General features: G+C 42.1%; 1 protein-coding gene across 1 annotated transcript in view; it reads left to right on the forward strand.

The window, feature by feature from the left end:
- The window catches only part of LOC144791163 (cytochrome P450 2J5-like), a 575,154-nt gene that overhangs the window by 364,790 nt on the left and 197,070 nt on the right, over positions 1–13,294 (forward strand). Inside the window, exon 6 of the mRNA XM_078665817.1 lies at positions 10,699–10,840. Within this exon, the coding sequence (XP_078521943.1) occupies positions 10,699–10,840 (142 nt within the window). The remainder of the gene's footprint in view (positions 1–10,698; positions 10,841–13,294) is intronic.

Consider the following 13,294-nt stretch of genomic DNA (forward strand, 5'->3'; position numbering starts at 1 on the left):
GGTATGTACTTGCTCTCATTTGCATCTTGACATAGGCCAAATTGATACAAGTTATCAAAATTAGTTGAGAGCGACCCTAATTGGGTCTTTTCGTATACATTTTCTTTAATGTACCCACAGTCAAGAAATGTTCCCCGTCAGTCTGGGAGTAAATAAACACACCAGAGACTAAGCCACACCTATCACAAGGTTTCAGGGAACGCAGAAACTACAGAAAACCTTAATCCCAACCTTCTCAGCTCATTAGAGGTAACATTACTCTTATACCAGTCTCCTAGAGCAGACATTAGAGCCTATGTATATATGGGGAAGTTGCTCAAAGTATGTATATGTTTTTAGGAGATAAACTCATATTACTCTTAAGGGGCTGTTTGCAAATAATCTAGTAATGCTCTGTATCATTATTATTTCAGAGTCCTTTTCGCTTTTCTCCTTCATCCAGCCCGCAAACCAAATCTTCCAAGATATAGGTCCTGAAGAAGATGGCAAATAAAGGAAAATAAGCCATTGAAATGCGTGTTGACCAAGCTGTGTGTAACACCCCAGCTCTCAGCACAGCATTAGAGAGTTGAGATCCTCACCTCTATGGTTCCATCAGTGTATGCAGTCTGGTACTGGGGTGTGTAGTGTGTATGTAGTGAGTGCAAGTGATGTGTATGTAGTAGAATAAGAGGCTTGTAGTATGGGATGATTGTGAGTCTGGATTTTCCTAAGAAATGTATTTTTGAGAATAATGTATAAACTGCGTTACAAATGATTAGTATACACTGTATTATGTAAAATTATCTATACAGTTTTCTTTGTAAAATATGTCTCATTAAATTGTGGATTGATTCACGTATGTTTTAATGTAAATCAACAAACACTTTTTTCTATAAAAAAATAAATAGTACAAATGAAACTTTAGTTCTATATCTAGCAGAGCATTCTTTCATATGCCCCAAGAGTGAGCTTCCTAGAAGCCATATGTAAAAGAAATATAGGTCAAGAGGGATACTATCTTTGCATAGTTCTTATTGCTGTCATTCACTTTGTTGTCAACCAGAAAGTTAATGATGGAATCTTCAATAAATTTTTTTGATCCAATAAGACTAAGACCTCATCATTAAATCTCCAGAGAGATTCTTTGGTATGTGAGGATGTGTCTGTAAGCGTCAATGTAATACAGGTGTGGTCGGAGACCACTCTTGGTTCAATGGTTGTATTGGTCGACCCTCCTTATATCATTCCTAGAAACCAAAAAGAAATCTATCCTGTGAATATGAGTTATGGGGAAACGAGTAAAATGTGTAGTCCCTCTCTGGGGTGTTTTGCAACCTCCAAGCATCTAGCATGTTGAATCTTTTGCATAAGTGTATCAGTGCCTTGTGTGATTTATTGACTTTGAACTTACAGGAGGATTTCCTAGCAAGACAAGGGTCCAAAGGTAGGTTAAAATCTCCTGCAATTACAGAGGGAGCAGAGTCCGGGTTCGTGAGAATGTTATTTTCTAGGTCTTCCCAGAATAAGCTGTCGTCGTTAGTCGGGGCATAGATGTTGGTTACAAAGAGGACTGAGTTTTCTCTCATTATTTTAGGGATAATCCACCTCCCTTGCTTGTCTGTTGAGTATGAAATTAATTCTAACCTTGATCTCTTTGTTATCATAGTTATTACTCCATTCTTCTTCCCTACTGCGCCTGAACAAAGAACTTCTGTATAGAGGCTGCCTTTCAAAGAGTCCGCTAATTTATTATCTAGCATTGTCTCCTGTAGGAGAATGATGTCAGCAGTCTGCTTGTCAATGTAGTCCATAATTTTCCTCCTTTTGACTGGGTGATTCAAGCCCATAACATTTAAAGAGACAATTTTAATCTGCTTAAGTAGTGAGTTCATTTTTGTGTCTGTTGTGTTGGTATTGTGGATCGTGGGAGACCAACTCCATGAGTAACGTGTGTATGTGATCCTTTTTTAAAATATTTTGTAAGGCATAATATTCTCATTGTACTTTGGCTACCGAGCGGAAGAAAGAAGAAGGAAAAAAGAGAGAAAAGGAGTAAAGGGCAGGTGAAAAAAGAGACGAAAGGAAAGAAGCAACGGAAAATAACATCAGGTGGGACATTTCTTATAAAAGTGTCTAAGTCTGGCTTAACATGTAGGAAAATTCTCATTAAACCTATCAACAACCCCATCAACTGGATCCCCCTTCCCCTCCCTCCCCTTCACCAACACCCCTCCCTCCCCTCCCACCCCCCAAGTGCATAGAGTATGACGTGGCGATTGCAGGAAAATGTCAACTCCCTCCCGGAACAGGTGGAAACTTATGTTTTGTCAAAACCCTATTTACATTTAACATTATATTCGACATCTTGTGGGTACTCTTTAAACCGTGCGGAACCATAAGAGAAACGTACAATATCAGTGAATGATTTATATGAATTAGTGTTATGTTGAATTGTGTTGTGGTTTTTGCTTGACGTGCGTATAAAGAAATTGTTAGTGTCCCACAAGTGTGTATAAAGAAATTGGTAGTGTCCCACTAGTGCACAAGGTAAAGCTCGAACAATGTCTAAGTACTCCAGCATCCAATACCTAAAACCATTGTTAGTTTGTTAGTAGTTCGTTAGTAGATGGTGCGGTAATGTTAATCTTGTGGGTAAAATAATCTTGGTGTAATTAGACTATCATTCAAGTAGTATTAGAGGAATGTCAAATGTCGTATGAGGTATAGCAAACTCTTGTAAACTCTTGTTAGTCCAAGTTATAGTTGTCTCATGTTAGCCTGAGATATAATGGGCTCATGCTCGTGTGTGTAGTTAGGATAGCCTTAGTTGAATATCGTATGAGATATAATGATGATAATATTAATCCTGTGAATGTCTGAGGCACTAGAATACGTAATACGTAACATGTAATACGTGTTGTCTTGTGAATGTCAGAGGCACTTGTGAATGTCAGAGGCACTAGCAATACAGTAACACGTAATACATAATACGTGTATCATGTATAACAGGATGTAACAGAAATATTTTAGTGACCCAACTTTACAGATTACAGCGCAGCCATGTGACCCCACCACATGAAGGTGTATGGAACAAGAGATTATACAAGAGATCATACGACTGTAATTCAAGCCTCAAGCCCTGGTTGCGCTCAGGTCACACTATTGTTCCTCTGAACATGCTCTTGGACCTTAGATTTGTCCATTGAGAGATCATCATTTGAGAGGTCTTCAAAACTGTTTAAGATTCTTTTGAGTGTTAAGCCGTCGCAGAAGACATGAGTAGATCCTTGGGCTATAACCCGGTATCTAGCCGGGCCAGCAAAAGAGTATTGGAAGCCCAACCTTGTCATTCTTGGACGGAGCGCTAGGAAGCTCTTCCTTGTTTCAACAGTTGCTTTTGAGTAGTCCTGTGAGATGAAGATTTTGTTTGGGTTCCAAAGCAGATGATTTTGCTTCCTCCTAAAAGCTAATATTACCTCCACGTGCTGGTAACATAGCGGGTTGCAAACAATTGGTCTGGGTTGAGACTGAGTAGGGTTTCTCCTTGTTGGGACTTTGTGGGCCCTGTCACATTCCAGTAGCTTGTCAATTTTTATTTTTGAAACCATTTGTCTAGGAATCCAATGCAGGAGCACGCCTCATCTTCACTTCCTTCAGGAATTCCAAAGATTCAGATATTCCCCCTTCTATTTCTGTCCTCCAATTCTGCAATCTGCTTGTTAAAAGATGCAGATTTTTGATCTAGGCTCGTGACCATTTTTTTCGTTGTCACCATATCATCTTCCAGCTGACTGATTCTATTTTCAGCTTCAGTAATTTTATTACTCGCCTCGCTCATGTCTGTGTGAATTTCAGATATCTCATCTTTAGTAGACTTAGCAATTTCTTGTACTTCCGCTAGTTTTACTAAGATGGTCTCCATGGTAGTGTTGATGTCTTGCTTGGGTTTAAATGGTGAGTCTGGTGATGGCGGGTCAGATTTCACTCTTTTTAGGTTCGCCTTAGAGTCTTTCTCTGCCATATTGGTACAGATCCTTCCTTTGCACTTTGAGTCTTTAAGTACAAGTGATCGTGCAGGTCGTGTGGCACATGCACGTGCCAAGTTATAAATTGGTTCACTGATGGCCTTTGGAGATAAACTAGATGAGATGTGGTTCGGGCTTCTCCTGGGTAGTGGCATGCAGGAACATAGTTAGCTGATAGTTTTCTAAGTTATTTGCAGTCAGAACGCAATGGAATGAAGTCAGGATACGGTCAGATTACAGACAGATTGCTGGCAGTATTGCAACTTTCCTCCATCTTAAGATCTGGCACAGAGAAAAATGTTTTGGTATTGTGTCATAACTGTTTTGTTCTGTAACATCGCTAACATCGGTAACATCGGCTAGATATGGTAAATTAATGCGTTATGCATATCCTTATGCCTCTTTTCCTTATGCCACAATTATGGTCTGCTTGTCTTCTAATAATTGCTGTAAAAGAATAACAGCTTCTAGTAATTGCAGTCAGATTTTAATGGAATGAAGTCAGGATACGGTCAGATAACAGATAGATTGCTGGCAGTATTGCAACTTTCCTCCATCTTAAGGTCAGGAACAGAGAAAAAGGTATCGGTATTGTGTCATAACTGTTTTGTTCGGTAACATCGCTAACATCGGTAACATTGGCTAGATATGGTAAATTAATGTGTTATGCATTTCCTTATGCCTCCTTTCCTTATGTCACTATTATAATCTGCGTGTCTTCTAGTAATTGCTGTAAAAGAATTACAGCTTCTGTGTCCAGTACATAAAATGGCTGCCATTGACGCACGTAACTCTGGAAGAGCTTAACAGAGCTTAATGGCTGCCAAAGCAGTAAAAGATCAGTAGATAATGGAGCTTAATGGAGTTAGGTAGCTTAATGGCATAATGGTTGCCAGAGCAACAATAGATCAGCAGGTTAGGGCATTACCGGCATTGCTCAATTGCTCATAACAGCTCAGAGTACTTCAAACTGCCCATTACACAAAACCACTTTATTCGGTTTACTCACTTCACCTCTGTGAGATTTCAGATTGCTGAATTCGAGGTGGAGGATCCTTCTAAGAGAGCAGCGGATTTCGCTATTTTCTTCGATGAAAAAGTGAAATCACTTGTGGATCAGGTCGCTCATCCTACAACTCCAGAGGAGCGCAAATCCTTAGCCATCTGGCAGAGCTTTGACCCCATATCTGAAGATGCCCTTCTCAAGTGCATACGTGAAACAACGCCCTCCAACCATTCTCTTGATCCTATCCCCAGTGCCATTGCGTTGGACTTCTATACCCATTCCCTTTCCTATTGGGCCACTCTGATCAACCTCTCTCTCTGGCAAGGCTCCCTTCCTGTCCCCTTCAAAACTGGGCAGGTCACCCCTCTGCTTAAAAAGCCCACTGCTGATGCGAAGGACCTCAACAACTTCCGCCCCATCACTAACATTCCCTTCCTTGCGAAGATCACAGAAAGATGTGTAGCAAAACAACTCTCTCGTCATATCAAGGACAATGATCTTCTTGACAATTGTCAGTCGGGCTTCATGCAAAACTGCAGCACTGAAACAGCCCTACTGCAAGTGGTTGATGACGCGCTGAGGATACTCGATTCGGGGGGGTCCTGTCTTCTAATTCTCCTGGACCTTTCTGCAGCCTTTGACACTGTCAATCACAACACCCTCCTCAACATCCTTCAACAGAGAATGGGTATGGAGGGCACTGTGCTTAAATGGTTTGCATCCTTCCTCTCTGACAGATCCCAAATGATCAAAATTGCGAACAGTCTTTCTTCTCCTGTGGCGGTAGGTCAGGGTGTTCCTCAAGGCTCTATACTTGCACCCACATTGTTCAATCTCTACTTAGAACCACTGGGAAACCTCCTAAGCAAATCCGGGATTCACTACCATCTCTATGCAGACGACACTCAACTCTACCTCAAGGTTGCCTCCACCCATGATCTCTCCTTCCTAAGCTCTACTCTGGACTCCATCCAAAACTGGATGTCAACTCATCAACTGATTCTGAATCCTTCCAAAACTGAATTCCTCCTCTTCTCCTCCTCACTCTCTCCCCCCCCCGGTTCAATCATGGATGGATCAGCTGAATCTACTCAACACTAAACCCATCATTGTTGACAGCGCAAAATCCCTTGGAGTTATTCTAGACAAAAAACTCAATCTAACCCCCCACATCAATTCTATTGCAAAATATGCTCGTTACCAACTGCGCCTTCTTTGGGGAATCAGACGCTTCTTCCCGGAACAGGACCTTATAACCCTGGTGCTATCGCTGGTCCTCCCCAGATTAGACTACTGCAATTCTCTTCTTACTGGCCTCCCCAAATCCCACCTGTCCCCACTTAAGTCTGTTTTCCATTCAGCAGCTCGCTTCATCTATGGGGCCAAAAGAAGCGATCATATCACACCGATGTTATCCACCCTTCGCTGGCTCCCCTTCGAGGCTAGAGCTATTTACAAGACCGCTTGTATCACCCACAAAGCCTTGCACTCCTCCTCTCCTCGCTACCTGGCGAATAAACTGAAACTCTCTGGAGGCTCTAGACCCTCACGCAATGCGGAGAATCTTTTACTTGAACCTCCCACTTTCAAGAAGGAGAGAACAATGGCTCAATCCTTTTCAGGCAACGCAGTGAGAATCTGGAACTCACTCCCGCCTCAGCTCCGGACCACTGCCTCCTCCCAGGCTTTCAAAAGGGACCTCAAAGTTCTCCTCCTCCAGAGACACCTCCAAAGGTAATTCACGTCCTCTTGTTATTTGGAGGAAGACTTCCCACTACTGATATTTTCCATGCCCATGGAAGTGCCTTCCCAGGGTATTCCTGGGGTTGGAGTGTCTGCCTCTTTGGAGTATTTTCCATGTACTTGTGTTTGGTGCCCTTGTGTAACATGCACACACCACTTTGCCCTTGTAACACACGGTTTGCTACCTCGCACATGTTTTTATCTTTGATACTTGCACAAGTGCCACCTTGCCTACATAACGCTTGTTCGTGTGCCTGAGTTTCTAGCACCTTTTGCAGTATTATACCTTAAATGATACTTTGTTCTCTCTTGTAACTGCACACTTGTCACTTTTTCCACCTGTGCAATTTTTACTACCTCATGTATGTTTGGCTGCTCACAATTTTACTACCTCATGTATTCTGTTTGCTCACAATTGTCACTATTACCTTTACTACCTCATGTATTTTTGGTTGCTCACAATTTTTTACTACCTCATGTATTCTGTTTGCTTACAATTGTCATTATTACCTTTACTACCTCATGTATTTTTGGTGGCTCACAATTTTTAATACCTCATGTATATTGTTTGATCACAAATGTCACTATTACTTTAGGTAACGTAACGTATGCTTTTGTAATGTTTCTCATTATATTCCATTTCTGTTCCTTTTGTGAAGCGCTCTGACACCTTCGGGTAAAGTCCGCGCTATATAAAAATGCATAAATAAGTAAATAAACAAATACTGTGGAAATTCGGTGACGTTTGATGATTAAGAGACGTCTATGATCTGTTCCTTCAGCCGACTTAGTTCAACGCCGGGGGACTGATGACGCTGCAGTGCTCTCAGCGGTGGTCGCGGCGGACCCGGGAATCTGTCATCAGCCTTTTTTGAAAGTGCCTCATTGTTGAGGCAGCACAGCACCGTGCCGTGCCGACTTGTTAAGGAGTGATTGTACTGTCGGCTTAGTTTCACACCGGGGGTCCGATGAGGCAGCGGTGGTTGCGGCGGTGGTTGCGGCGGACTCGGGAGTCTGTCGTCAGCCCTCGTGGGAGCACCTCGTGGGACCTCCTTGCACTTGGTTGTTTGGCAGCACCGCGCCGACTTTTCAAGGAATGTTAGGGAGCATGTGCACGTTCCTATCGGTAAATATCACGCTTTTGCCGAAGAAAAACGGGTTTTACTTTGATTACCCGTTCTGTTAGTGAGGAGCTGAAGGCGTATGCCGCCATCTTCCAATGCTAGACACACCCTATTGTTGAACATTTTCAAAATAAACAATTAGTAGTAAAGCCCACTAACCCTTCACCTACTCATATTCCATGAAACATTGCTTAAAAACAACAATTGAGAAATCAAAATATGAATTTCTGTGATGACTTGTTCATAATTAAAAAACTGTAATAATTAGAAAAACAATTCAAACCGTGCATAAATAAACACAAATAAATGATCACCTTCCAATGAATAACAATATTAATACCTCTGGATGTACATTTGAATCATAGGACTCACCCAACCAGCGTGACAAAGCTATGCCTCAATGATGAACTCTAATAAGGGCTGCTTTACTGGGTTAGCCTGGATGATATGTTACCTGTCCAAAGCTGTGATTCTGTGCCCGAAATGGTAAAAGGCAGTAGTCATTTTTCAGCTCGACGTGAACAGCACTCGCTAATCCTACGCCTAAAGACTCTGCACCAAAAATGGCAAAAAGGCTTTGTCCCTTTTCTAACTCAACATGGGTTTCATAGTGCTAATCCTATGCTTACAAACACTGCTAGAAAAACAGACATATGATGTGAGCAGATGTGGAGAGTTTCTGGTGTTGTAGAGTGTTCCATGTGAATATCTTTGTGGCATTCCCAACTTTTGAAAGCCCACTTTCCATTCCTTGAGTGGCATTTACAGCTGAAGAGATCTCCGCACATGTGGTGCAGGTATCCGCTCCTTTAACTGCACTTACAGGTGCCTGCAATCCCTTTGTAATTCTTGACAACTATAAAAAGTCTAACTGGGTCATAAAAGTACATTTGTGATACAATATACCTTTGTGTACGGCCACCAATGTCTGTGAGAAGCAGTCACTGACTATATGTGCTAGCGCAGTAACTCTATGCACTGATGAAGCTAGCACACTAACTCTATGCACTGCTGCAGCTAGCGCACTAACTCTATGCACTGCTGCAGCTAGCGCACTAACTCTATGCACTGCTGCAGCTAGCGCACAAACTCTATGCACTGCTGCAGCTAGCACACTAACTCTATGCACTGCTGCAGCTAGCAGACTAACTCTATGCATTGCTGCAGCTAGCGCACAAACTCTATGCACTACTGCAGCTAGTGCACTAACTCTATGCACTACTGCAGCTAGCGCACTAACTCTATGCATTGCTGCAGCATCCTATATAGATGGCTTTCTCACTGAGTATCTCTGTTGACAGCAGTGCAGATCCCTCTGGTACTGCTTGGATGGTGTCGCTGTTACCGGAGCTGAAGAACTGAACAGCATGTGGGGTTTAGGGATGCATTTAGTAGAGCAGGAGTTTTGAAGTAAGTGTGGCAGCCTGATGCCAGTGTATTATGCAGTGTGAAGTCCTGATTGTGGATGACAGACGGATGTATGACGTTACAACGCATACTTTTACCACGCCTACCATTACCACGCATTTTTTACAACGCAGGATCCATGACAACGCATACCATTACCACGCATGTATTTACAACGCATATACCTTTACAACGCATACAATTACAACGTAAGTATTGGTAAGTATATAATATTTTTTAATATTTCATTTAATTAAAATTAATATAATGTAATTTAATTTAATTTAATTTAATTAATTTAATTTAATTTAATTTAATTTAATTTGATCAATTTAATTTAATGTAATTTAAATTTAATTATATTTAATTTTTACACTGTACCCTTTTACCCAAAAACCCAAAACTGACCCTGAACCCAAAAAATACCCCTTTTACCCAAAAACTCAAAACTGACCCTGAACCCTAAAAATACCCCTTTACCCAAAAACCCAAAACTGACCCTGAACCCAAAAAATACCCCTTTTACCCAAAAACCCAAAACTGACCCTGAACCCTAAAAATACCCTTTTACCCAAAAACCCAAAACTGACCCTGAACCCTAAAAATACCCCTTTACCCAAAAACCCAAAACTGACCCTGAACCCTAAAAATACCCATTTACCCAAAAACCCAAAACTGACCCTGAACTCTAAAAATACCCCTTTACCCAAAAACTAAAAACTGACCCTGAACCCTAAAAATAACCCTTTACCCAAAAACTGAAAACTGACCCTGAACCCTAAAAATACCCCTTTACCCAAAAACTAAAAACTGACCCTGAACGCTAAAAATAACCCTTTACCCAAAAACTGAAAACTGACCCTAAACCCTAAAAATACCCCTTTACCCAAAAACTGAAAACTGACCCTAAACCCTAAAAATACCCCTTTACCCAAAAACTGAAAACTGACCCTGAACCCTAAAAATACCCTTTTACCCAAAAACTGAAAACTGACCCTAAACCCTAAAAATACCCCTTTACCCAAAAACTGAAAACTGACCCTAAACCCTAAAAATACCCCTTTACCCAAAAACCCAAAACTGACCCTGAACCCAAAAAATACCCCTTTACAAAAAAAACCAAATAATATTTTTAATAAAATAATATACTTACCAATACTTACGTTGTAATGGTATGCGTTGTAAAAGTACCTGCGTTGTAAATACATGCGTGGTAATGGTATGCGTTGTAATGGATCCTGCGTTGTAAAAAATGCGTGGTAATGGTAGGTCGTGGTAAAAGTTGCGTTGTAAAGGTTGTATACCATGACAGACACACAATCTGTAAGACAGTAGATTGGTGTTTGGCTATGCTGGTGCTCTATGTGACTTTATACTAGCAATTTATTGAGTAAATCTCTTTCCTCTGCAGACCAAAAATGATCCAAATGCTACATTTGATGAGGCCAACCTGGTTCAAGTATTGTTGGACTTGTTCTATGGAGGCTCAGAAACAATTGCTGTAACACTCCTTTGGGCCCTGCTCTATGTGGTAAAATATCCCCATATACAAGGTGAGTTGGTAAATAAAGCAACATTCAAGTATACAAATATGAATAATCTTTAAATTCCACAAAATGTAAGAAAAAGTACCCTGTGATTGCAGATTCGAGGGGGACACAAGTGCAGCTATTGATGCTTGCACCCATTATGTAGCAGCGTGATAAAGAAACAGAATATTTATATTTGACCTAAAAAATACTATAGTTAGAAACATGTTGACAAGAAAAATCAATCACAGAAAACCTTTATAGCATTTTGAATAGCATGTCACAGGACATTTCACACCCCAACAGGCGGTGCCATGCAAGGCGATATTCTAGAATACATATTGTTGGTAATAGAGATGCAGGATTGGGGAATGTGAATTGTTGCTTTTCACTTCGGGTGGGTGGCACCTTTTAAGGAATATTTTATTCGGGTGATTTATGTATTTTTTATTTATGCTTTTATGTTTTACATCAACAAACACATGCAAATATTTGCATAACAGCTGATATTTCCCTAAAGAACCCCACATCATCTCCCTGTACACAATTTTACAGTCTGGTGTAAGTCTCCTTATGGTCTAGTTCCTCCTCAGACTGCAACAGGTACTGTACAATTGGTGACCAGATCTCTTTTGGTCTGCACTCTGGGACAGTTCCATGCTCCATGCATAAAGTATGCATCTGTGGCTCAGCGTTTGTTACATTTTGAATCTTGACTAAGGCCGTATTTATGCAGGGGTGTGTGGTATGTTCTGTGGAGGTGTCTATAGTGAATTACGTTGAGCTTACTGCTTGGTAGTAACTTCCATGTTTGAGAGTAACTATATTCCTATATTTCATCTGTAAATAGGATGTCAAGGTCTTTGTTCCATTTGTGTCTGCTTTGCTCTGTAGTACTTAGGCTGACCCTCTGCCTCGTTCAGTACAGCATTGTTACTAGTTGCTTGGGTGTCTTACTGGCAATTTACTCACATGAGTGGTTTTAAAGTTGGGTGGTTCTAGAGCAAGTCCGGAGTTACATATTTGCTCTCTAGCCTGAGCTGATGGTACAGATGCTAGTCTAATGGGGTCAAGGCAATATTTATCTTAATTTTGTTGGTTGTAAAGGTACCGGGCTTAGGTAGCTACATGGCTCATGTAACAGACTGGATTGGATACTCTAGCATACATGGGGTTTACATTTCTAAGCTGGAATGTGAGGGGGCTGGGCACATGCACCAAGAGATACAGGGCCCTGTCCTTTCTCCGCAGACATCAGGTCTCGATAGCATGCCTCCAAGATACTCACCTCACGGACGAATGGGCTCAGAAATTGGCAAAGAAATGGCGGGGACAGGTCTTCCACTCTTCATTCTCTACCTGTGCTAGGGGAGTCCTTGTTTGGGTGGCCCCCGGGGTACCGTTCGCCATCCAATATGTGGGAGCTGACATGAATGGGAGATATCTCCTTCTAAGAGCTAAGCTAGATGGTAGGGATGTTGCCATAATGAACACTTATGCCCCAAATACAGATGACCCGGACTTTTTTCACTCCCTGCAGGAGGTACTGGTATCGGAGCTAGAGGTTCCATTACTTTGGATCGAGGATTTTAATTGTGTCCTAGACCCCGTCCGCGACAGGTTCCCACCCCGCACTGGCACGAAACCAAGGATGACAATGAAACTCTGTGAGGTTATGGAGAATATAGGAGCCCAAGATATATGGCGCCAGAGACACCCAACCCAGAAAGTGTACACCTGTTTTTCATCCACTCATAATACACACAGTCGCTTGGATAGGGTCTTACTCGCAAATCCTGTTGTAGCTATGTCCTTTGAGGGGACACATCAAGCACGATTCCTCTCTGATCACTCCCCTGTGGCATGTGTGGTTAGCTGGGGGGGGGCGACACGTTGCCCACGGACCTCGAAATTGCCGGCAGAGATCCTTGAGGATCAGGTAGGGAGGCATCACCTAGAAACAGCCATGACCGACTATGTCGACCTAAACTGGGCCGGGTCAGACCAATTGCAGGCCATGAAATGGGAAGCCCTGAAGTCAGTAATGAGAGGGGCATGCATAAGCTTTACATGCGGGGTTTGGAAGCAGCATAAACGAGAGCTGCAGGAGGAGGAACGTCGCCTCTTGGAAGTACAGACCTCTGAGACCCCTGATTCTTCGGGGAGGGATGGGGAACGTGGCATCCGGGAACGCATCCATGACATTTGGGACAGGCTTGACAAATATACTTGCACAATACAGACAACGCCTTCATAGGGAAGAGGCTAAATCGGGCTGTATATTGGCCTAGATTCTACGCCGGGAACACGTCCCTTCTGCAATTGCGGCTTTGCGGGAGCCCTCGGGGAACCTAGTGCACTCTGAGGTGGGACTGTTGCAGGTACTCAAATCCCATCTCGAGTTAGTATACACTGCAGACTTAACAATCAGCAAGGCCTCCTTTCTCCCTTATCTCCAGAATCTGACCCTACGGTCTA

Source organism: Lissotriton helveticus, chromosome 11 (genome assembly GCF_964261635.1).
Source record: "Lissotriton helveticus chromosome 11, aLisHel1.1, whole genome shotgun sequence".
Taxonomy (NCBI): domain Eukaryota; kingdom Metazoa; phylum Chordata; class Amphibia; order Caudata; family Salamandridae; genus Lissotriton; species Lissotriton helveticus.